This window comes from Melanotaenia boesemani, chromosome 16 (assembly GCF_017639745.1).
Source record: "Melanotaenia boesemani isolate fMelBoe1 chromosome 16, fMelBoe1.pri, whole genome shotgun sequence".
Taxonomy (NCBI): Eukaryota; Metazoa; Chordata; class Actinopteri; order Atheriniformes; family Melanotaeniidae; genus Melanotaenia; species Melanotaenia boesemani.
The window spans coordinates 16,653,835-16,678,909 of NC_055697.1; the positions used below are offsets into that span (position 1 = coordinate 16,653,835).

The following is a 25,075-nucleotide window of genomic DNA, read 5'->3' on the forward strand; positions in this document are numbered from 1 at the left end:
CTTTCACCTTGTCCCAGTTTGGATGACCTTCACATGAACCATTCCTTTAGACAGGGATGCTGTAACAGCCCTCACACACTGACATATACACAAACACAACAGTGTCTGAGTTTACAGACACACACCAGTGCATTTGTTGGCTCCCTCTCCTCGTTTTCATTTCCAGGAAACCTAAGTCCTTGCAAGAAGACAAATGGCTACTTATTTAACTGTTACCCCCAAAATAAGAAAATATCCCTCTTCTTCACCACATGATGATTTTCCTTCAAAGGTATCCAGTCGACTGGAGTTCAGTCCACATACTCCATTAAGTCTCTCTCTCCATCTGTCTTTCTCCCTTTCTGTACCACGGTTCCTCATTTACTGTTGTATTTATTTACACAGACACACACACATCAACTCATGGGCACTCAAGGCTTAGTGGTTATCCTGTGGGGAGAGGCCTGCGGATCCTATTAACAACAGCTATGTTCCAAGGCAGTCTACTGTATTTTGCACTGGATTTCAGCCCTGTGTTGCATTCTTACTCTTCCGCTCTCACACACACATACACACACACACACGCTTCAATAGAGGATCAGTTGATAGGCCACAAATAATACAAGTAAATGTTTTGATTGGCTACAAGGCTCCTTAAAGAGACGCACCATCAAATGTGGGAGAGAGCTAGGACTCATCTACTTCCAACTCACAGTACTTTTGCTCCCCCCTTATTCCCTCCTTCCCATGCAGGAAGGTGGTTCAACCCTTCTTCAAAGAACAGGACGCTGGCTTAACCAAAAACTCCATGTCTAATATTTTGGCCTTCTTCCATACAGAGACCTGAGCAACAACCAGATCTCAGAGATAGCTCCTGATGCCTTCCAGGGCCTGCGCTCCCTCAACTCCCTGTAAGTGGCCCAGAGCTGAGTTTCTGCACAAAGAGCTGCTCATTTGTTATTTGCTCTGCCTAAAGCCTGTGTTGTGATTTTTCAGCGTGTTGTATGGAAATAAGATCACCGACTTGCCCAAGGGGGTGTTTGATGGCCTCTATGCCTTGCAACTCCTGTAAGTGGAGCGCTCACACATCCTGCTGATACTCTGCAGACATGCTGAATACCAGGCATAACCTTCAAATAAACTTTGTGCATACTTTTCCAGATTGAAAATAAATTAATTCATAAAGAAACTCTGACAAGCTGTTTCCCTCCTTCTCTACCTGCTTCCCTCCTTTTTTTTTTTTTCTTTTCCTCCCTGTTCTCTCAGGTTGCTGAATGCCAATAAGATTCACTGTGTTCGTGCCAACACCTTCCAGGACCTGCAGAATCTCTCGCTGCTATCTCTCTACGACAACAAGATCCAAACCCTTGCCAAGGGCACCTTCACTTCACTGCGAGCTATACAGACCCTGTAAGTCAAACGCATACACAAACACACACTTTGCTGCGCACGCTCTGACACACGCTGAGCCGTTACCATTAAACATGAGCCAACACAGGAGTTGTTTACTCTCTTGTGTGTGTAATAATACAGGAATCGGGAGGTAGAAAGAAGAGCGTGTCTGTCATCTTCACAAACATACGGACACACACAGCTTCTACGGCCAGATTGAGATCATAAGCAACACACACCCCAACCAGACTTTCCACCTCTGTTACTCAGACAGCTGAATTCTGACTAAATTAGTTCTCAAGAAGAAAGAAAAACATGATAAACTGTTATCAATAAAGGCCTCCTATGATGTGTTATCTACTATGTTTGAAACATGCTGCATACTAAAGGTTGTCATGGCTGCCATTGAAGACACCTGTTGAAAATGCTAGATAGTGCACACACACACAAAGACATACTGTAAACAAACTTCTTTTTGCCCACATTTTGAAGATGAAATAGAAATAAATATTAAACCTTCCTCCAGTCTCTAGTAATAAAAAAAGACTATGTTTCACTAAAATTGTAGTGTGGTTTATATATGTATATTTGGGCACTGACACTTCTACTTTCTAGTTGCATTACAAAACATATTCAGGAAAAAGAGTACCCAAATTACAAATCAAACTTTTTCAGGGTGTGAAACGCATTTGAAATGTTGACTCAAAAGCTGTTTTATAAACATTTTTGGACAATTCCATAAATATTTTGCAATAATTTAAGCCAGAAAACAGAAATTCTGAGAAAAGAGGAGCAGATCAACAAGCTCTACAACTCAACAGCTTTCTGAAGTGTAGATGATCACGGGATACTTTCTATCGTAACGAAAAGCTCTTTCTAACATCCAGTCAAGTGAAGAACTCTTTAGAAGGACGGTATTTCATTATCCAAGTCAACCATGAAGAGAAAACTTCATGAGGATTTAACACAAGCTGCAAACCATCGAAAAGCCTGAACCAAAAAGTGTGAAAGACTTTGAATTATTCTCAAGCATACAACACCATCTGTAAAACACTTGGAGGCAAAGAAGTGGAAAGTAAAGTAGAGGAATTCTGCAGAGGCCATGTCACCTGATTTAAACCTAATCGAGCTGCTTTTCACTCACTGAGGACAAAACTAAAGTCAGAATGACCTGAGAACAAACAGCAGTTGAAGACAAACAAATCATCACAAAAGCATTTTTAAAAGCTGTAACTCTAGTTAGAAAGTGAATAACCTCTTATCATATTCACATTGTAACTGTGGCCTGAAAATATTTTGATGAACAGCTTAAATAGAAAAGTGTGTCATTATCCAAACGTTCCCTTTAATTAAATTACATGAGCTTTATTCTTTAAACATGATCCTGTCATCATAACATTTAAGCCAGTAATTAATTATGTTAATAGTAATTAATAATGGCTCCAAAGTGACATAAACACTCATGTGTCTACTAAGGAAAGTCTTTGTGTTACTCAAGTTACAGACGAATCTCTTAGCTCTGTGGCCCTCATGTCCAAATGTAAACCCATGAAAGTCATATAAACTATTTTCATGTATTTCCTCACTTCTATTCTCCATCTCTTCCCACTCCACCTCTCTGTTCTCCAGTCACCTGGCCCAGAACCCGTTTATTTGTGACTGTAATCTGAAGTGGCTGGCAGACTACCTTCGCTCCAACCCAATCGAGACCAGCGGCGCCCGCTGTGCCAGCCCACGCCGTCTTGCAAACAAACGCATTGGACAGATCAAGAGCAAGAAGTTCCGCTGCTCCGGTAGGACGGTGGCTCTGTGGCTCCAAATGTCTCCCCTGTCTGTGTGTCTGGACTCTACTTTCAGACAGACTTTGTTGTTTTTGTACGACTTGCCTCCCACCTTTCCACTCTTAACTTCTCTCTTTCCCTCTGCTAGGAGGGGCTTTTATGCCTGCATTGTCCCCCCTTCCATAGACCACATTTAATGAGCGATCATTCTTAACAAAAGGTTTTATTGGGGCGATCATGTGTGGTGCCGGTGCTCCTAAATCAATCCCACCATCCAGACTAAGCTAAGGCGGAGATGAGATGTAGTACTTTTGCTGTTTCTCCCTCTGTATTACCACAATATGAGTCTGGTTTCACAATCTAACCACAGTGAGCTGAGATCACCAGAAAGGCTGGAATAAGAGCTTTAGTTTCTGCACATGCCCACCGATCCAAGCTCCTGTCCCACCTAGCTTCTATGTTGCTGCTCATTCTCTGCTCACCAGGCTCATGTTTCCTTCATGCCCCCTCATTCTGCCTCCACATTGTGCCCACTCATTGTGTTATGCAGTGTGTTGTGCTGTCTGGCACTCTGCACCACTGTGGTTTAAAACTTCTTTATAGCCTTGTTTGTTTGGCTAGACCTGGTGAGGAAGGGATTCCACAAGTTTTTCATTCTTCCTTTTTTGTTTTTAAACTTTTTCCCTCTTTTTTACTTTGTCTCATTCTGTCCTTCTTTCCCCCATGTCACTTTTCCTTAGCAACAGGTAAATATTTACCACTTCTTTTTCTTTTTTTTTAACTTTGTCACCAGTTTCTCCATATTACCATGAACAGAGATAGCCCTCGGCTTCTCTGTTTAACCATCATGTGCTGTCATATATAAGCCATATATATATATATATATATATATGACTGTTTTGAAGCATAGCGATGCCACAGCTATGCGAACCTGACTGCTCACTGACATCCGTCCCTCTTTCTTTCTTTCTTCCATCACAGCCAAAGAGCAGTACGTCATCCCAGGTGAGTGGCTCGTAAATGTTCACACCTATCATTGTCGTTCTTTTATTTTACACCTGCAGCCATATGGTGACATCACTTTTTCCATTGCTGACTGTTTCATCAAACCTTCTCACAGGTTAAAGAATATTTTATTATAACTTGTGTCTTCATTTTGTTATTATTGAAATCCTTCCTATTAATAGCCTGGCAGAGAACAAAGTAGTTTTGCTAAAAAAAAAAAAAAAAAAATTTTAAGTATAAGTCCGCCTGTGGATGAACAGAAAGGCTTCTAGGTAACCAATTTGGTCTGCAGGTAAAAACAATGCAGGATTGGAAAAGTAGTCCCCAAATTGTACATTTTACATACTGAGGTCCTGGTTCAGCTTTGATTTAGATATTTTTTGCAGACTGTATAAACCCCAGATATTAAGTTTTTTCCTCACCAGTTTCATATAATTTGCTTTTATAAATCTATTTTTATATTAAAAATCTGCAACAGATAAAAAATAAGTACTAACTGGAAGCTTTAACCAGTTTGTGATGTTGATGTTTCTTTTCATAACAGTTAAGTAGTTATCTGTCATTGTTAACACTAAGCAATTAAGTTATGTTGTACTGTTCTTCATGCAAACATGTCTTAAACTGCAGCACAGCATCCCTTTTTTATTCCTAAATACCAAATACATTCACTTTTGGGTTCAGGTGAGGACTGCAGGCAGGCCAGTCCATTCCCCATGCCTTTGTCTTCTGCAGCCATTTGCAATATGCACAGAATGTGCTTTTGCATTGTCTTTTTTAAAGATGTATGAGAGTCCCTGAAAATATTTTGTCTTGAAAGTAGAATATTTTACTCTAAAATCTCAATGTACTTTTCTGTGTTAATGCCACCATCACAAAAGTGGTTTTTAGACTTCATTCTAATAACAGAGGGTCACATATTTGTCCTTATTACAAACCATCCATTTCTTCTTTAAAGATCATGCAAACTGATTGGTCTGATCATGGTTCCACTGTATGATGGTCCATCTCAGATGCCTCAGAGCCCAGCCAAGTTGACACTACCTCTGTACAGGGTCAACTTAAAGCTTCTCTTTTGCACAATAACATTTAAAGTGGCATTTGTGAATGTAACTCTGTATTGTAGTGATTCCCAATAGTTTCCAACAATAATCCCTTACCAGTGTAATATTTGAAGGACTGCTTGCAAAAACAGATGCATTTTAATAAAGGAAAGTAAGCAGTGGATGAAAACATGAAATATCATAAGGTCATTCTGTCTGCAGTAAACTTAAAGTTAAAATAAACATGGGGATTCCTGTGTTTTATTTTCCATATTGTTCCAACTTTTTTTGACTCGCCAAGTTGTAATAAGCTGTCGTTCATCCCTGTGGGAGAAACTTCAGAGGAAATGGTCTACACTTAAATAAACACTGGGCATTTATTGGTAAAATTAGTTGAAATCTTAGTGCCGCTGAAAGTGTCACTTAAAGTACATGAAAAATATAAAAATATACATGAAAATAGCTAATTGGGCCCAAGAGTGAGTGTACCTACCATATGTGTGAACTTTAATAATGATATATATATATATATATATGTGAGAGCATCTGTTTCTTCTCAGCTCTATTTTTCTAACAGTCTCAGCAGATAGAGTCAAAAGGAAGCATCTCTTTGCTTTGGCGTTAGCACAGACACTCAGTCAGTCACCAAGAGGGACAAAAAGGAGGGAGGGAAAAGCTGAAAGACGGGAAGGAAAGCGTGTCCTCTCTATCAGCGAAGCTAAAGAAAATAAAGCTCACCAGAGGACCCAGATTCCTATCAGCGGATGTTTCCGGATCTCTTAACAAGAGCACTTCCAAGAAAATAACTAGGAGCGACGATGTGTGTCGAACTCTGTGATATGTGTTTGTGTGTGTGTGTTGTTGGTGCTGTGCATGCTTGTGTGAGTCATTGTCAATGTCGGTACGACTCTGTGTAATTTAATGTGTTTAAATTGAGATAAAGTTCTGCTCTGGCTTAGAGAACAAATGGGAGTACAGTGTAAGCAGACATGATCAAAGCCTAATGTGATTAGTAAGAATTCTACCTTCCCTGAGTGATAACAGTAAAATCCCCCACAATTCACATAATTACTGACAGCGCGAGAACTTCATAGTACATTGATAATGAGAAACCAAGCTGCAGGGAATTATGAAAGCTTTTACAACTCCAGCGATGAGTCATTTTGCATCTCAGAGAGGAAAAAAACCTCATCCTTCTGGTCTCCGTTTTCTCCAGATTCATGTAAATCTGCTGACAGTAGAAGCATCATTGCTACGCACTTGTGACGATGACTATGACTCAGGCTCAGGCTCAGGCTCACGAAATCTCCCTTGGCTCCGCTGCATCCTCAAGATCAAAGCTCTTTTCTTGTATTTTCATTGCTTCCTGTGTAGCAGGAAATGCCTTTTCCTTGTCTGGCTGAATGAGGGAAAGTTCCTTAATGACCAGCATTACTGTGTCTGTCTGCACAATCCACTCAGCCACTCTGAGGAATGACACCACTTCAGAAAATGTCTGCGCATGCAGCAAGTTGTTTCTGTGAATGCAGTTCTTTAATAAAGTTAGCGATGAGGGGTTGGGATTAGTTTGTGGTTTCAAATGCTGCTTCATTTGTAGGGATTTTGGATTCCCAACCATATTATTTTGTCCTGGTTGTTTGAGGTTTTCATGAATGTGGTCTGGGTCCCCCACGGTGTCCCGCTGACGTCATCTTCAGACCTCAGGAACAGTGTTGCAATGTGCTAAAAGAGAATGGGACATTAAATGATATCCTAACAGAAAATGCTGGTCAGTTCTCTCTAAATGAAACATTTGGCAAACACGCACACACATATACGCTAACACTGGGACGCAATACAGAGATGCAGGGAGGCAGACACACTATTCTAAGTAGCTCCCAGGGCTGTTTCATTATTGAGTAGCCATGATGTAACCGGCAGCACACTTTTCTGGCACGTAACATCTATTCATAGACAGAGGAGGAGCAGGAAACCATCCCACACTCCCTGTGCTGCCTCATTCTTGTTCTTTATCAGCTCTTTCTACCACCCCTCACCTTTCATTCTTTTCTAATCTGTCTCCTCACCCTCTTTCCTTTTCTCCTTCCTGCATGCATTTGCTTCCCTTCCTCTGTTTCCTCCCTCTGCTTTTCTTCAACTCCATCAGTCAACTCTTGCCCTCATCATCATCATCTCTCATGGGCCCTCTGCCTCACTGAAGCTGGGTGCCCAAATCCACTTTCTTTTTGCCCCACTGCTCCACCTTCACACCGATTCATCTCTAACTTGCAGCAAGAGAGCTGCAGGATGTTCTTAGGGCTCCATGATGTAGGGAAGCCTCTTCTTAGCTTCCAACAGGACTGAGTGCTGTGGATGGAGCAGATGCATGACTAAGGATGTCATGGGAAAGAGAGGTGCATGTGTTAAAACAGAGTCATTATATGGTACAAAAGTATATGTTTGCATTCTTCTTCATTTCAGGTACAGAGGATACCCGTCTGAATAATGCCTGTAACAGTGATCCAGTGTGTCCTCCCAAGTGTCGCTGTGAGTCCAACGTAGTGGACTGCTCCAACCTGAAGCTCACCAAGATCCCTGAGCACATCCCTTCATCCACCACTGAACTGTAAGGAAACTGGAAATAAGTCTGTCACACAGGAAAAGACTAAGAATTTTTTATTTTAATGGATTTATTTGTTTACATGCTTAAAGTTGTTCAACTCTTTTTGGCTAGCCGTCTTAACAACAATGAGATCACCACTCTGGAGGCAACTGGAGTCTTTAAGAATCTTTCCCAGCTGAAGAAAATGTGGGCGAAACTTTATTGTTTTAAATTAGTTTCCAACAATTGACCTCTAAATTGTACACCTAATTCTTTAACCTATGTTTCCCCCCACCCCATCAGTAATCTCAGCAACAATAAAATAACAGAGATCGAGGATGGGACGTTTGAAGGTGCGTCATCTGTCAATGAGCTTCACCTCACAGCCAATCAGATCGACTCTGTTCGAAGTGGGATGTTCCGAGGCCTGGAGGGACTGCGTATGCTGTGAGTGATGCACAAAAGTGTAACATCACAGTTGTGCTTGTTAGTATTTCTAAAATGTATCTAATGGCTCTGATTTTTACCTCAGTATTATATTTCTCTTCTAATAAGAATGCTGAGGAACAACAAGATCAGCTGTGTCCACAACGACAGTTTCACAGGACTTCACAACGTCCGTTTGCTGTCTCTGTATGACAACCAGCTAACCACAATCACTCCTGGAGCCTTCGACACACTACAGACTCTCTCCACTCTGTAAGTTTCTGACATATATCTACTTATGATCTTTTATTTCAGGTTTAATTTCTCCTTCAGCTGTTCTAATCCTCCCCCTTTCCCTCAGTAACCTCTTGGCCAACTCCTTCAACTGCGACTGTCGTCTGGCCTGGCTGGGTGATTGGCTGAGGAGTAGGAAGATTGTGACAGGTAACCCTCGCTGCCAGCGGCCAGCCTTCCTGAAGGAGATTCCCCTGCAGGATGTGGCTCTGCCTGACTTCCGCTGCGAAGAGGGTGGGTGTCATACTTTGAGACAGCTTCCTTTTCTTTATACCCTTATTTCCACCAAACTGCAGTTTAGTTGCATCTTTTTGGCTTTAAATGGAGTTGTTTTTCTCCTTGAAAGCAAATGAGCATCATTGATGTGGCAGATAAAATTCAGTATGTATGAAACTAACTTCTGGTTGTGGCTGATAAACACTTGAACTCTTTACTCTGCTCCACAATGTGTTATGAACAAGAGCTGCAAAAAGTGTCTGAGATCATCTTAAATAATGGCTGCTATTGTGTGACTCTTTTGTTTACTGAATAGATTGCTGTTCAGCAGTTCCTAAGCTGCTGGTCGATGCTGAGCTGAGTGAAGCTATTGAGCTGTTTGTCTTATTGACCAGTCAGCCAATTTGCACCTGAATGACTGTTAGACTTGTCTTTGGGCCTCAGGCAGCTTTTATTCTTTGCTCTCACTGGTCGATATTACATTAGCGAGGCCCCTCTACCCCTGTTCTGTTTTACTTTTCACATGTTTAACTTCCTCTTCCTTCATGGCCTCAGTGCTTCACCAGCTCACTGTATCTGTGATGTGTTGGTACCATCTTGCCTTTACAGTTACATGGAAAGGCGAGGATACCAAATACATATTAGTATATTATTTAAGACTGGAGCCACTGAAACAAGCTATTTTTACCGTGAACTAACTATCAGCAGCTATGGAGACCTCTTAAATACTCCCTATACTACTTATTGCCCACAAAGCAGGAGGAGGCTGTTAGAGGAAAGAGGAATTTTCGGGTTTCTGTTTCTTTATTTCTGTTTGAATTTAACAGGAACAGGCTGGGTTGAGTTCAGGTCTCATAGACAACAAATAGTTGTTTGTAGGAGAGTTAGGAAGACTAGTTAAGACTAGCTTAAGACTGGAGTGGTGGTGCACTGCTTTATTGTGCAGAAACTCCTGCACAAAGAAAACCTTCATCAATAAGATGAGCTACAGTATAGCTCTCATAGGGTGACATGTTTGGAGATACAGCATCAGGATTATATAAAAAGGGCACCTCTCCAGCTGAGAGGCAGGCAAGTGGAGTGTTTATGCTTTGGACTTTTAACCTCAAACTGGGAACAATTGGATAATGCATGAATAAATCCAATTAAACACTAATGTCAAATATCTGTACAAAAAAAAAAAGAACAAATGAAGAAATTAGAGGAAAATGAACTGAAATATACAAATGACAGAAGGTTTTCCCTGTAGCCTTTACAGTTTCCCAGCTACATCATATTCAGGAACCAGTGGATGGACCTTTGAAGGAACAGTGCATTTAAATGGATCAGTAATATTCCAGCAACAGAAGTTTTACACAGGAAAAAGAGATGAAAACCCTCCAAAAAAGAATATAAAGACTCAGTTTGTTAGCAGCTACATAATGAAATTTTCAGCTGTAATGCGTATTGACCACACAGGGTACAAAAACATTTTATGTTTTTGCCTTCGGCTCTTGTTATTTTGAATCAAATATGGGCTTTTGCTTGAAATAATGTTAAATAAATGTGTCATCTTTAAGACAGCCACCTTTCTGCTACACTGAGCTGTTCAATGCAGCAGAAAAGTTAATCAAACTTTTGCATGCAAAGCTTTGCTTCGTCCTTTTTTACTATGAACACAATCTCTGTTTTTCTACGTTATTTTCTAATCTATTAATTTGATTCGTATCAAGTTTTGCCTCCTGTTCATTTGAACTTTTTGTTCTTCCCTGGAATGTGACTACCCTCAACCTTCGTCTTTTTCCCAGGCCACGAGGAGTCGAGCTGTGTCCCCCGACCTCAGTGTCCCAGCGAGTGTACTTGCCTGGAGACCGTGGTGCGCTGCAGTAACAAGCACCTCCACATACTACCCAAAGGCATTCCCAGAAATGTGACTGAACTGTGAGTTCCTTTATATTAATTACACTAATTCCTGTTCATCACTTTGACTTCCAGTTATTGTCCTTCCTCTGCCTTGATTTGAAACTAAGGGGGACAATATAAATAAGAATAAGATTAGTTTATGAGGCTTGAAGAAGCAGTGAAAACAGCGGAGGCAAAGAAAACGTCTCATCATTTGGAGGAAAGGGAAGGAGTCAATAAACCCTGCAGTTATTCTCTCAGACATTCTTCTTCTTCTCTGTTCCTTGCTGCCTTCAGGGCACTGATGTCACTCTCACACTCAGAGCCAAGGATCAAAATGTGTGTGTGTGTGTGTGTGCATATTTGTGTTAGGGCCAAAAGCCTGTCCACGGGAGCATAGGGGAGCAACAGGACAGTTTAATGAGCAGTTTTCAATGGAAAGGGGAGGGAATGGAATAGGTCTGGAACTTTCCAATACTGCCTCATTTGGTTCTGAGTGTCTCTTGTGCACACACCCTTACGTACACACTGATGCACACACACGCTGTGCAAGCCTGAAGGCCTGTCATTGTCCCAGCAGGTGTGACCAGGTGTAGCCCTCTGTTCTGGGCTTTCATCTAGTCTGGAGAGTTTGCTACTCCATCATTATCCCAAGTATCCTCTGCACCATCATTACCTATCATTACCTCTGAACCCAAATGCCTCCCCAACTAACCCCCCACCCCCATCCGCAGCAGCTGCCCTTCCCACCCTCTGTGCATTCAACAACAATAGCAGGAGCCTTCAGCTCTGCTCAGAAGGAGCAGGCCCTAAATCAGCCATTTATCAAAGTGACAGACCACTAGTAGAACTTTGTGTTAGCAGTCAGCAGAGTGATTGCATCCCTGCAGGCACAATGTCGACTCCACTGGCTTGAACATAATCAGAAATGTTATCACACGTGCAAACTGTTTGTACCACAGTCACTTGAAACAGGAATTGATTTTAAGTGGGAAATTCACAACTATGTCACTAAGAGTATTCTTTTTTTCTTCTTCTTCTTCTTTTTCCAGTTTTTCAGCCCCAGTAGAAGTCTACTCACATTCCCCCAATGTTTCTGGGAATGTTTACATAGGATGCATATTTCATGCTGCCTAAGCCTGACAGCCAGGCATGAGATACTCAATATTTTGTCAAAAACCTCAAAACAAGATGTTACTGAAAGACGAAACATTCAGCTGTTTGTGTAACATGAGATAAAATGGCTGCAACAGTATGGAAAGTCCACCTAAAACAACCTTCTGTTAACAAATGCATAGCATCTCAGACTGCATTTTGAACATCGAGATGATTTCCTTGTGGGATCTTTTGTCTTATTGTTCAGGTATCTGGATGGAAACCAGTTCAGTGTTGTACCAAAGGAACTGTCTACCTTCAAATACCTACAGCTGGTGTAAGTTTCTGTCTGTCTTTCTCCTCTGTCACGTTGCACAGATAGATGCAATGAATGCATGTTGTCTTCATTTTCTTTTCAGAGACCTGAGTAACAACAAGATCAACTCTCTGACCAACTCATCCTTTGCTAACATGAGTCAACTTACCACTCTGTAAGTCCTGATCGGCCTCAGCTCTCAGAGCGAAGAGCCACTCTTTCCTTCAGTGTTGACGTTTTGATGAAGACAGCTGGATTTATATTCCATACATATGTAATTTTTTTGGACATTGCAGAATCCTGAGCTACAACTCCCTACGATGTATCCCCAAAATGGCTTTTAGTGGATTGCACTCTCTTCGACTGCTGTGAGTTTTTATTCCTAAATGCATACAAACACTGTGTCTATAAGTGCATTCATTTAATTGTGTTTACTCGGGTTTTAAGTTTTAAAATCTATTTTTTAATTAATAATGTAGCTTTTGAGTGGTGTGAGAGAGATTCACTCCTCCTCTTCACATGCACATCAAATGTCTGAGATGTTTCTTTGGTGTCACAAAATTTTGAGACAAATGCTCAAATCTGCAGCTTCATTGAAACCAATTGAAGTCCTTTTGAAAGAAGCGTTCTGAAAACTCGACAGGATGCACTTTCAGGCTAAACGAGTCATTGAGGAGGATATTTTTGCAGCAAGCTCTGACTACAGAGATGGTAGAGCAGATGCTGAGAATCTTTGATTGACTCCTGAGGACTGAAAATGTCTGAACAGTTATGACAGTTATGACAATTTCAGACACACACTCACACTCCCCGACCTATTTTTCTCTGTTTAAGCGGCAGCCGTGGAAGTAGCAGGAGCAGCAGGAGCAATGTTGCTTCAGCTCCTACTCCCAACCACACCCCCTCCTCTGAAATGTGCCCAGTCTGCTTGTTCACCTCTAAGCACCCTGAGCTCATCACTGCCTCGCCATCAGGGCCAAGCAGGCGGCCCCACAGCCTACTGTACAAAATCACTCTGACATTGATTACTAGAAAATGTTTGCCCTGCTAACCGTAATGACTTCAACTTTACCTCAGGACTTTTATGAAGTTATAAAGTCATTGATTGTGCACTTTCAGTGACCATGGGCTGCTAAATAACTAAGATTTAGAAAGTAATTATGTTGGACAGCGTGATGACGAAATTAAACCAGATTTTGGAACTACATCCAAAGATACAGCAGCTGCACAAAGCAATGGCACTTAAACTCCTGTATGCAGTTTAGTTCTGCAAGGAGAAATTAAGACCAGGTCCTGCAAGCCCTCCCCATGAGGTTGTGTTTGCATATCTGTGTATATGTTCATGCCTGTATGCATAGACTTCATGTTTGTCATCTACCGATTCAGTGCCTGTTAGTATGTGTGTGGGAGTTGACTTCTCCACCTTCCATGTGTGCTCATAGCAGGCACACTTTTTACTACTGACAACAAAGCTACAACAAAGCCTCCTTTTACGGTGGGATTCGACTAAAGCTCCCCGATCATTGCGAGACACCAAGCATAAAGCCCCTTTAGCATGAAATGAGAGTGAAGCTCGGCCATCATTAGTTTGTGCTGCCTTGCTAGCCCAAGCATGCAGCTTTGATCTCTAATGAAGCTGCGTCCGTTATTTCTGCTCTTACTCACTCACGCCACCTTTGCCTCTAAAATATTTTCCTGCACCATGTGAGGCCCTCCCCCAGTGCTGCTTGCCACACATGCACCATGCAGGCTCAGAGCTATGCACAAACTCAGACACATACACACACAGAGACTGTCTGGACTACCTTCTTGTCTCAGTCAGACGGGAGTCCAAATGAAGCTTAAGACTTTGATGTCTTTACTGCTAATGTGATCAATCATACGCCTCCCATTAAATGTCAATTGGTACCATGCTGGAGGGTTTTTTTCTTTTCTTTCCTAAGCAAGACTGTGGGGGTGCAACAAAACCAAAGCGACAATGATCTCAATTTAATAGCTTAAACTTTAAGACCCCACAAAGGGTTCAAAGTTCAAACTTGGAAGCTTCATCGAAACCACAACTAGATGCCAAAGACGGCTTGGAGAGGGACGAGCTCGTGTATGCTCGCACATGCCGAGGTGCCAAAGCCTTCGTAAAGCTGCACCTTTGACTTTACACAGCAGTAAAGAGGAGAAGAATCATTAACGCTCAGTTCTTCAAACAGGCCAGTGGTCTGAGCCTGGCATGGATGTGGTGTGATTATGAGTGCTTGTGTGTGTGTGTGTGTGATGCTTGTGGTTTTGAGCTACAGATTAATAAGCTGCTAATTGGCCTGCTGGGTATTAGGTGTGAGGTGAGTGAGCTGAGACAGCGCCAGGGCGTGGCCCACCACGGTTTGAGGGGCAACCTGTGGGAAAAAGAAAAAAAAAACGTGATATGAAAGAATGTGATAAAGACAAAAGTAAAGGCATAAATTTAACAAGCTGAAGCATTGCCAGGCAGCTCTGGGGACTCATTTAATTGCAAATCATTAAGTTGTGGCAGGTGAACAAAATTGTAAGAAAAGTTTGAAGCAGCCTGTGCAGCCAGTCATCACTTTTTTGTCAGTTTAATTCAGAGAGCTGTGCCAAGCCATTTGACCGAATATGCAGTTTGAACTGGTGCGATGATATAGTCGGAAAAAACAAAAGTCAAATCTGAATGTTAGTTTGAGAGCAGCTCAGGTTTCTTCCAGGAGACTCCCTGGCTCCTATTTCCCACGAGATTTCTGCCACACTGCTGCTGACTTCACGGCCTCTGAATCCTCTGACTACAACAACCCACCCACTCGCTTTACACTAATAAGCATTCTCCACGGCACACACGCTAATTACCATGTTTACTCCGACAAGCTACATTGTATATTTTCCCTGCGGTGCCCTGTATCCTTAGACTGGCCAGCTTCCTTCTTTGAATCCTTTTCTTGGACTCATCCACGACTCAGCTCTACTCAACAGATCAAATACATACAGAAGTTAAAAGTCAGAGCCTGTTGTGCACATCAGACATCTTCATCCAGGCTTAGAGCACAGTTGTGTCATGGCTTGTTACTGTGGACTGAGCAGTTGTAACATAAGCTTGTGGTCAGCTGAGGATTTGAGGTGGTAATGACCCGGCAGATTTTGGCAGTCATCAATCATCAAGCCATTAGACCATGAAGGCTTGTCACTCTTCATGGTACTCAAAGAACAACAAGGAAAATGACAGGAGATGCCAAATAATGTACATAAACAAAAACACAATGATGTATATTTTTTTTATTTATACATACACAAGATCACATTTGTGTTTTTTGTTGTCCTACATGTGGTGCAGCCCCCCCACACTGTGCCCTTGTTGGGCCTGCCAGCCAGACACATAGAAACTTGACACCAACCTTTTCCAGACTCACAGAGCCTCATATCTTTGCCAGCTGCACAAAGCTGGACCAGAAATACAACATGCTAATGTACAACAGTGAAATATTCCTCAACATATTTTCCTGATATTTTTGGTTTTATGTTTTGGAAAGTGAAGTTAAACTACAGCACAGGCAATTGTCATGGTTAATCTTTTTGTCATTCAGTTGAAAAATTAAATTTTCCAAGAGGATGTTTACAAATGCTCTATCACAGAAGAAGGAAAGCAGTAAAGGCTCACTCTTAAGAAGCTGAAATGAAATGATGCCTACTCTGTTTTATCTGTGACTCTAATGTACCTGTACTCTCTAATGAACCATGTTGACCGTCTTCTTGTCGTCTTCCTTCCTCTCTGCAGATCTCTCCATGGCAATGAAATCTCAGAGCTTCCTGATGGCATCTTCAATGATGTGGCTGCACTTTCCCATTTGTAAGTGGGAAACAACTGCATGCCTCTGTGGACTTTCATGTGATAAATTCTGCTCCTAGAGCTGAGTTTTTTAAATGTAAACCATGTAAAAGCAGACTTTCAGGTACGGGTGGGGGGTTCTGATCAGATAGTCCGGGAGTTTTGTGGTTAAAGAAACACACTCCCTCCTATAGCCTTATGTGACATCCCTGAAACACACACATTCCCAATGGTCTGTGGGTTTTAGTTTGTTTATGCATGTCTGACATTTTCTGTGTGGTGCGTAGTCACTGTGTACGTTTAAAACCGCACAAAAGTGTCTTTATCCTCTGCCAACCTGCATAGAGGTCCTCATCACCAATAGATCAATTGACCAATCAGTGTCAGAGCTGAGGAGAAAGAAGGGAGGATAAGGGGAAATAAACAAAGACATTTTGTGGAAAGGAGTACAGGAGTCAAGGCTGCGTGAAATCAGGGTGAAGGAGAGGGATGGAGGGAAGCCATTGATCCGCAGTCACAGTCAAGTGGCTTTCATGTTAGCAGATGTCAGGTGTCAGCTATTGGCCCGGCCTGAAAGATGAGCCTGTGTTTCACCGTAATGGAACAGCATCGATTTAGGAGTGTTTGTGCATCCAGCAGGAGGACAGAGGGCCATTGATTCAGAACCACCATGACAGAGGTGGCTTAGAGTGCCTTCTGTTCACGTCTTTGCCTATAATTAAGCAGCGTTCCTTCTAATGATGCATGGCATAAAGTGGCATTGACTATTAAACTGTAAAAAAAAATATTCTTGGAGATGCAGAATTATTTGTTTCCCAGTTTGTTTTCCATGAGGGTTTGGGGACACCTGCTGGTGGTAGAGTGTACTGCAGCCAAACCTGAACTCAAAAGGGGATTTTTTTTTCTTCTTCTATAAAATCAGGGCAATTGGTGCTAACCCCTTGTACTGCGACTGTCGCCTGCGCTGGCTGTCTGACTGGGTGAAGACTGGATACAAAGAGCCTGGAATTGCTCGCTGTGCTGGCCCACAGGGCATGGAGGGCAAACTGCTCCTCACCACACCTGCAAAGAAATTTGAATGCACAGGTTGGTTCTTATCTTGGACACAGGAATAAGTCATCAGCTGTTGGTAACTACAGCAGAATAAATTTGTATTTTGGGGGCATTTCTGCAGGTGAGGTTGATACTGCAGTGCTGGCTAAATGCAACCCCTGTCTGTCCAATCCCTGTCTGAACCACGGCATCTGCCACAGTGACCTGATGGAGATCTATAGGTGCAGCTGTCCTCCAGGATTCAAGGTAGAAGCAACATAATGCTGCCACATACTGAATAGCCATTTGAAAAAAAATAAATCTGTATTTCTTTTGTCAAAAAATAAACAGTATTTTCTGTTCTCTGTCGCAGGGTAAGAACTGTGAGACAGGTCTGAATGCCTGTGTTAGCAACCCATGTGCCAACGGAGGAACCTGCCAAGTGGGCGATGAAGAGGAGGGAGAATACAGGTGAGGAAGGCTAGCTTTGGAATCAGCATAGAAAAAAAAGCATGAAATCTGCCTGTCATTTTGAGCTTGGCATGATGAGGGTGTACATTTTTTTTGTTTGTTTGTTCGTTTTTGATTTTGTTGCAGTTGCACCTGTCCACTGGGCTTGGAAGGCCCCACTTGCCAAATCAACGTTGACGACTGTGAAGACAACGACTGCGAGAATGGAGCAACCTGCATCGATGGCGTCAACAACTACACTTGTTTTTGTCCCCCCTACTACACAGGTTAGTTCATACAGTTTGATTTAAAGTATTGAAGTGCTGCATTATAAATAAATAATAAATAATATAAATAATAAAATTGCTTTGTAATGACAAATTATTGTATGACTTGTAATCATGCATGCGCAGGGGAGATGTGCGAAGAATTGGAAGATATGTGTGCTCCAGGAAGAAACCCCTGCCAACATCAGTCTACCTGCCTCATCACCTCCTCTGGACCCAAGTGAGTGTTTGCTGCCAGAAGTTCCAGCTGCAGCTTGTTAGAGACTAGGAGGTAGGTTTGTGTGTGTTCTGCCTGATTTCAGTGGTGCATTTGTGCTCTGCAGGTGTGTGTGCTCTCCTGGTTATGTTGGTGACGACTGCAGTGTAGACTACAATGACTGCGAGGAGCATCGCTGTCAGAATGGAGCTCGATGTGTGGATGAGCTGAATGGATATTCCTGCATCTGTTCTGAAGGATACAGGTGGGAAAAGTCCATCTTTATATTTTCCTCTGCTTTACTTACATCTTCCATAAAAAAAAGAAAAGAAAAAATCATCCCTTACTTTCTGCATACAGTGGTCAGTTGTGTGAGGTTGCACCGTCTCCACTGTCGCTGTGTGAACTTGCCGACTGTCAGAACAGCGCCCCCTGTGTGGAGCGAGGAGGACGTGCTCTCTGTCAATGTCCTCCAGAGTTCGGGGGACCACGCTGTGAAAAGCTGGTCAGTGTCAACTTCATCGACAGAGACTCATACCTACTGCTGTCTGATCTCAAGAACTGGCCTCAAGCTAACATCACCCTGCAGGTATACACTGTTGTTTCTCTATGTTGATGCAACATTTTCTAAAACCTGAATCAGTCAGTAATCCTACACAAAAATGCTCTCTGTGCAGGTGTCTACAGCTGAGGACAACGGCATCCTGTTGTACAACGGAGACAATGATCATATTGCTGTGGAACTCTTTCAAGGCCATGTTAAGGTCAGCTATGACCCCGGCAGCCAGCCAGGCCACGCCATCTACAGGTAACAGTGATGTTTTGTGAGGCTGTAGATTGCTTATTGTATTCTCTGTTCACTGTAGTGACCATGTTATGTTCCATCTTCCTATTTCTCTACCAGTACCGAGACTATTAACGATGGTCAGTTCCACACAGTGGAGCTGGTGACCTTCGACCAGATGGTGAACCTGTCTATTGACGGGGGTCTCCCTACCACAATGGACAGCTTTGGGGCGGTGCGGCCCCTCAACGGGGAGGCGCCGCTATACGTGGGGGGTAGGGGCCCTCTCCAGAACACACCTCCCTCCTCTGCAGGCACTCTTAACTACTACACTACTGTTCAATCACCACCCCTCCCCCCCCTTCGCTTTGTCACCACCGCAACCAGTCCCTCCCTTCAACCATGCAACCCTACAACCCATCCTTCTTCCACCCAAGCCCTGTCCACCACCCACACCATCCCACCTGTCAGTCATGACTGTGTTTGCTAGGGGCCACACATTAACACACATAAATATGCATTGGCCTCCAAGAAGCCACATGCACACTTTTGTAATGGAACATATATTACACCACATAACAGTCCTCACCTCTAGGGCATGTTGTAATTGTGTGTAAACTACACCCTCTAGTGGCCGTATCACGGGAACTAACAGACACAGTCTTTGTATTTGCATTTATTTAGCATTTTTGCTCAAGCTGTAACCGTATTTGTTTGTACTTTGTAACTTAGCCACTCTTGACATTTACAGTCTGGCATGCAAAATGTGAAAATGCTGATGAGAGTATTAAAAATAATAGTTTATATGTGATTCCATGCAGACCTTTAATTGGACTGACAGGATAGTTTGTTGAGGAGTGGCTCAGAAATTGTGCAGTTTGTCTCTTTACTGTGATGTGCTGTGTTGTGCCGTACTGTTCTTCATTCATACAGCACCACAACAGAATTTTTTTTCACTCCTGCTTTTTGCTGTCCTCTGTTTCAAGGATGATGTGTCTTTGGGTGCTAATGCAAAATATAAAAGTTACATGAGAAGTTTTCAGTTTCATAGTCACTGCTGAGACACTCGTGTTTGAAAACAGCTCTTTCCATTACACTCATACCAGCCCTGTGTTAGCTGTTTGTTTGTGAACCAGCATGCATGTTTCCACACATATAAACACCTCCTTCTCGTCTCATTCTCCAGGCATGCCAGTGGATATCCACTCGGGCACTTTTCGTCTCTGGCAGATCCAGAACGGTTCCAGTTTCCACGGCTGCATCCAGAACTTGTACATCAACAATGAGCTCCAGGACTTCACCAAAACCCAGATGAAACCTGGCGTGGTACCGGGCTGTGAGCCCTGCAAGAAGCTGTACTGTGTTCATGGCATCTGCCAACCTGATGGAGTCCAGGGACCAGTGTGCCACTGCCAGCCAGGCTGGAGCGGCTCGCACTGTGACCAGCCGGCTCTAAACCCCTGCCAGGGAAGCAAGTACGTATGTTAGCAACCTGTAGACTTGAGATGGATGCTTTTTTTTCTTTTCTTAATCAAATATGTTTATTAAGATGAACATTAGTTCATATTAAGAAAAACTCCCAAATGTTAGATACATAAAGGAATTATTCATCAGGTTAGAGAAAACTTTTATAGAATGAAGTTCAGATTTTTGCTTTAATTGTTTATAAGGGTTAAAAAAGAAAAAAAAAGAAAAAATACCTGAAATGTACATCTTGTTTATTTTGACTGATGCTTTTACTTTTTAATACATGACTTTTTTCTAAAGACAGCTATTTAAGAACTAACGTAATGTGCATTTTAGACTGTTTGTCTCTGTGAGACAGGTCTGAATTTACAGTTCAGTTTCTGTCAGATCAAATAACCTTCTGTCCTGTAACTGCACAGATATCTGCATGTTTCACCTGTGTTTCATCAGACTAATGCTATTCTTGCTCAATAACTCAAGTTAAAAATTAAAACATCACTCTTTTAGTTATTCTAGTCTTAAAATTTCATCTTTCACTTGAAAAACATGAATAAAATTCATTATTGTGAGAAAATATAAGTATTTAAAACAATGGTTGATCTGACCTGGAATAACTAGGTTTATAAACAGCTATACATAACATTTAACTCTTTAAGGCCTGACCCATGGAAAAGTGGAAAGACAAGTCCAATTTTTGAAATGAGCTCTTTATTTAATCTTTATTTAATCTTTATTTATTTTAACAAAATGTAACAAATAAATTTCTGCTCCTAGTATCCATTAGTGGGCAGAAGGCAAGTATCAGGTTTTGTTCAACAGGATTTTTAACCAAGTTTTTGCCATAAAGTGATGGAAAATGTCTCAGAAACTGTATTAAATATGTTACGTTTGGCTCTTATGGGTTAAAAATCTTAATCTGTGGCAATGTACAACAGTATCAGAAAAGCTTTTTCCTGAAAGATTAATTGACAATTTCCTTTAAACAAATATCCAGATGTGAAAGATGTTATATTTCCAAATGCAGTATAATGGAGCATCAAAATTTCAAATTTGACTTCTGCACTGTGGTTTAGTATAAAAGGTATAGTATTTAGGTTTATTCCCATTACTCACCACTTGGGGTCTTATTCATTAAAATGCAATCCTCTTTTCTTAAAATGTGCATGGGACTAATAGATTTATTGAGCACTTTAAAGTTGTTTTATTAAAGTTGCTGTCTTTAACTAGGTGTGTACATGGAAAGTGCATCCCTTTGGATGCTGAGTCATATCGCTGTCAGTGTGAGGAAGGTTACCGTGGCGCCCTGTGTAACCAACAAGGGGAGCTGTTTAACCCCTGCCGCCGCTTGTCCTGCAAACATGGCCGCTGCCAGATCTCAGACACGGGAGATGCATACTGTCACTGTGAAAGTGGCTACACTGGGGAGCTCTGTGATGCAGGTTAGTTTGAGCAGCGCAACTGTAAATATATATATATATATATATATGTATATATAAGTTAAATGGTTAAATAATGAAATGAATGTTTTCTATTCTTTAAGAGTCTGAATGTCGAGGGGAAGCAATGCGAGACTTCTACCAGGTGCAGCGAGGGTACGCCATCTGCCAGACAACACGCATGGTCTCCTGGGTGGAGTGCACCGGGGCTTGCGACACAGGGGCCTGCTGCTCTAGCCAGCGGATGAAACGCCGGAAATACACCTTTGAATGCAGCGATGGAACCTCATTTAGCGAGGAGGTGGAAAAGACCATCAAGTGCGGCTGCATGGGCTGCATTTAGCACCACTCACCATCACATTTCCTGCCGCTGCCACAGAGCAGAAGATGGAAAGCAAGGAAGGAAAGAAGGAAGAGAGAAGACTGCAGGAAAGTGGAGGAGGGAAAGCAAGAAAGAAATTATACAGAATATATATAAAACCTCTATCTATATATTATGGACAACAATGTTTGTAAAATAGGACATTTCCTCCCCCTTCTGAGGGTAAAACAGAGAAACCAACATCATGAGCAACAATGTAGAAGTGACAACAACAAGAAAACCATTGTATCTGCAGCATTGTTCCAAGGGGTCCAGAGATTTCACAAGTGTTTCATTCAGAGTGAAGCATCCCTCTAGTCCAAATTATCCCATGTGAATTCCCCATCCATCCGTGAGGCCTCAGATGGCTCGGCCACCATCTTCCATCCTAACTTCAAGGAGGCAGTGGGGTCCACTCTGGCTGAGAACGACAGAGGGAAAAAGAAGATAAAAGAAGAGCTGGACCGTTTGATATGGCAAGGCTATCTTGAGTTGAGCTTGGCTGGGTCACCTGGACTGTGCTGGATGTAGTTTGGGTTGAGCTGAAACTGCCATCAGTTTAGTGTAGCAATTCCTCCACCCACACATGCGCATGCAGACGTGAACAGAAGGAAAGAGGATGTAGGGTTTTAGAGCGGCACATAATCCAGTGCAGATTTCATGGCTTCGAGACTAGGTGGTCTGGTGTCACAGTTTTTTTTTTTTTTTTTGTTTGTTTTTTTGTTTTGTTTTGTTTTTTGTTTTGCTGTGAGTGACCGTAACATAGAAACTCCCTGCAAATAGAGACTGCACTGACAAGCAGCACTGAAAGCAACAGTCATACATCTCTGAAGTACATGATCACACATGCATGGCACACACACAATCACAGCACAGCTTGAGAAAGGCTTGTGCAGCGCAGCTGTTGTACTTTGTTCGTACGACAAACAGCGCAGTGTAAGCAATGGTCATCAGCGTGTATCGCCTTAGGGTTAGGATGTTTTCCATAATCCCGCCCCCTTTGAGCAGGAGGCCGATTAACCCAGCTCCCATTGATGGCTGCAAGCTTGTGCAAACTGTTGCATGTGTGGAGCAAAGTTTGCCAACAAAAATGTTGAGCTTCTTAAAGAACAAAAAAATCTTAGAATCACCTTCTGTTTTTTTGTCCTAATTTCTTATGATTTGTTTTGTTTTTGTTATATTTTTCTCATGTTGTAATCTTGACTCCCTTAGCTCCCCCAGCCAACCCTACAACCCCTTTATATAAAAATGCCTAACAGATTCTAATATATATACATATACATATATATATATATATTTGTATTTCGTTTTGGTATAGTATTTTTCTATGTTAAAGAGTAAGTCTGTTTTCTGAAAGTGTTGAGACTGGTGGAAAATTCTGTTGGTGTTTTTATTTGTTGATCTCACCTTCTCCAAATACGGTATTAATTACATTAATTGGCCAAAAATGCAGCAGTGGGTTGGCCTTGTTGTATACGAGCCAGTATTGATTTAGTAAAATGTTTAATATTGTATATGTTGTCTTCCATGTGAATATTACATCTAATTCATGAGAGTCTGTGCTTGTTTTTATTTATTTTATCTAAAGGCATTTTCCTGTAAAGTGAAATAGCAGAAATGTTTCTGGCATTCAAGTGTTTCAAAAAGATGGGGTTTAAAAAAAACGGTAAAATAATCACTAAAAACAGCAAAAAATCGACTAAATAGCGAGTTATAACAGTATTTTCCTCCTATGTGGCACAGACATTCCTCATTTGCTGCAGGACTCAGGAGCTGAGCGTACAGTGCTGGGATTAAGAGACCACCCCCCCCCCCAAAAAAAACAAAAAAAAAAAAAAAATTAACCAATCAAGTCTCAAGGTTTCTGATTGTTTTAATGTTACTTTGAATCGGTGAGATATTTGCCATAGAACAAAGGTGTTTTTTTTCAGTTTAGTCAAGCTCAACTGATCATAAGCTGCTGTCAAGCCGGAGGAAATGGGATGAAGTTGCCTCTGTGGACACTGATCATGTTACGGTGGATCATCCTCAGATTTCTTTTGAATGGGCAACTGTGTGAAGCATTACATGTCAACTACTGACAGACAATAACGAGAAAAGTCTGGACATTTTCATTGTCTGTCAGTTCTGACTTGTTAACTACACACAAAAAAAGGAGAAAAAAAAGGAAGAAAATGTGCCAATTACAGTGAACAGTCATACCTGAATGTATAAATGTGTATAGATAAATATGACCTATGCTTATTCATGAAGTGGTAACTTTTAGCTGTTATTTAGTTTCCAGTGTAAGATATAGAAGTCACATCCTGTTGAAAAAGTGACAGCCCATCAGGATGGAGTACGGCATTGTACTGGGATTGTGTTTCTCTAGATGTCTCATAATGGTGTAAACGGCTGCAGACCCAGATCTCGGCTCAGCATCACATCACGCAGCTCCTGTTTATATTGCTACCCATCTTTGTTTTTACATGCTGTTGATGTGATGCCAGTGGTGTACAATAACATTACAGAAGATCTTGTAAAGGATACCGATGAACAGGCACTGTCATGCTTATGCTGTGTGCCTCATAAAGGTGCACATTTAGTCAAATGTGACTTTCTTTTCATGGCTCCTTTCCTTCCTCTGCACTGATCTGTACTGGACTGGTGCATTCAACTTCCTGGTAGACATCTTAGTGGTGCTTGTGCTATATTGAGATGTAATTCCGTAATCTGGTCATATAGCCAGAAACACAGACTTTCCATTCTATGAACTATATACATAAATGTTATTGTGAACAACACAATGTCTCTGTTGTATTAAGATGGTGCAAAAACTTAAGAAATATCCCGACTGGGTTCTGTCTGTTTGCTTTTGTGTTGCAGGACAGATGGTGGGATTGAACTCAATTATGCTGAATGTATGTAGTGCCACCGACAAAATGTTTACCAAACCTCCACTCTTTTCATTAATTAAACTTAAAATGTGTGTGCTTTTAGGGATGTGTTTGTTTTTTTCTCTGTATGCAAAAGTTGAGACACGTTGCATATTACTTTTACTGAAACATATTCATGTTATGGTATTAAATATGGAATTTAAGTGCAGACTCCCTTCAATTTGAGGTCATTTGCATCCAAATGGAAGGAAGAGTACTTCTTATATGTGCATATTCATTTATATTTATTGCTCAACAAAATATAAAACCTCATTATTCCACCAGGTTGGGAAATTTGCAAGAGGACTGCAGTAC

General features: G+C 41.7%; 1 protein-coding gene across 2 annotated transcripts in view; it reads left to right on the top strand.

Annotated features, from left to right (window-relative positions):
- Positions 1 to 24,823, top strand: part of slit1a (slit homolog 1a (Drosophila)) — an 83,037-nt gene extending 58,214 nt beyond the window's left edge. The window contains exons 11-37 of one of the 2 annotated variants that reach the window (XM_042009649.1): positions 819 to 890; positions 976 to 1,047; positions 1,246 to 1,389; positions 3,001 to 3,164; positions 4,134 to 4,157; positions 7,658 to 7,802; positions 7,911 to 7,985; positions 8,082 to 8,225; positions 8,334 to 8,477; positions 8,566 to 8,732; positions 10,502 to 10,634; positions 11,959 to 12,027; positions 12,110 to 12,181; positions 12,303 to 12,374; positions 15,782 to 15,853; positions 16,755 to 16,918; positions 17,007 to 17,131; positions 17,238 to 17,335; positions 17,462 to 17,601; positions 17,728 to 17,821; positions 17,925 to 18,062; positions 18,158 to 18,386; positions 18,475 to 18,605; positions 18,702 to 18,895; positions 19,768 to 20,056; positions 21,276 to 21,487; positions 21,589 to 24,823. In XM_042009649.1, coding sequence (XP_041865583.1) covers positions 819 to 890; positions 976 to 1,047; positions 1,246 to 1,389; positions 3,001 to 3,164; positions 4,134 to 4,157; positions 7,658 to 7,802; positions 7,911 to 7,985; positions 8,082 to 8,225; positions 8,334 to 8,477; positions 8,566 to 8,732; positions 10,502 to 10,634; positions 11,959 to 12,027; positions 12,110 to 12,181; positions 12,303 to 12,374; positions 15,782 to 15,853; positions 16,755 to 16,918; positions 17,007 to 17,131; positions 17,238 to 17,335; positions 17,462 to 17,601; positions 17,728 to 17,821; positions 17,925 to 18,062; positions 18,158 to 18,386; positions 18,475 to 18,605; positions 18,702 to 18,895; positions 19,768 to 20,056; positions 21,276 to 21,487; positions 21,589 to 21,827 — 3,622 coding nt within the window. In that variant the 3' untranslated portion in view covers positions 21,828 to 24,823. The remainder of the gene's footprint in view (positions 1 to 818; positions 891 to 975; positions 1,048 to 1,245; positions 1,390 to 3,000; positions 3,165 to 4,133; positions 4,158 to 7,657; positions 7,803 to 7,910; positions 7,986 to 8,081; positions 8,226 to 8,333; positions 8,478 to 8,565; positions 8,733 to 10,501; positions 10,635 to 11,958; positions 12,028 to 12,109; positions 12,182 to 12,302; positions 12,375 to 15,781; positions 15,854 to 16,754; positions 16,919 to 17,006; positions 17,132 to 17,237; positions 17,336 to 17,461; positions 17,602 to 17,727; positions 17,822 to 17,924; positions 18,063 to 18,157; positions 18,387 to 18,474; positions 18,606 to 18,701; positions 18,896 to 19,767; positions 20,057 to 21,275; positions 21,488 to 21,588) is intronic. The other variant, XM_042009650.1, reaches the window with a different exon arrangement.
- The last annotated feature ends 252 nt before the right edge of the window (positions 24,824 to 25,075 follow it).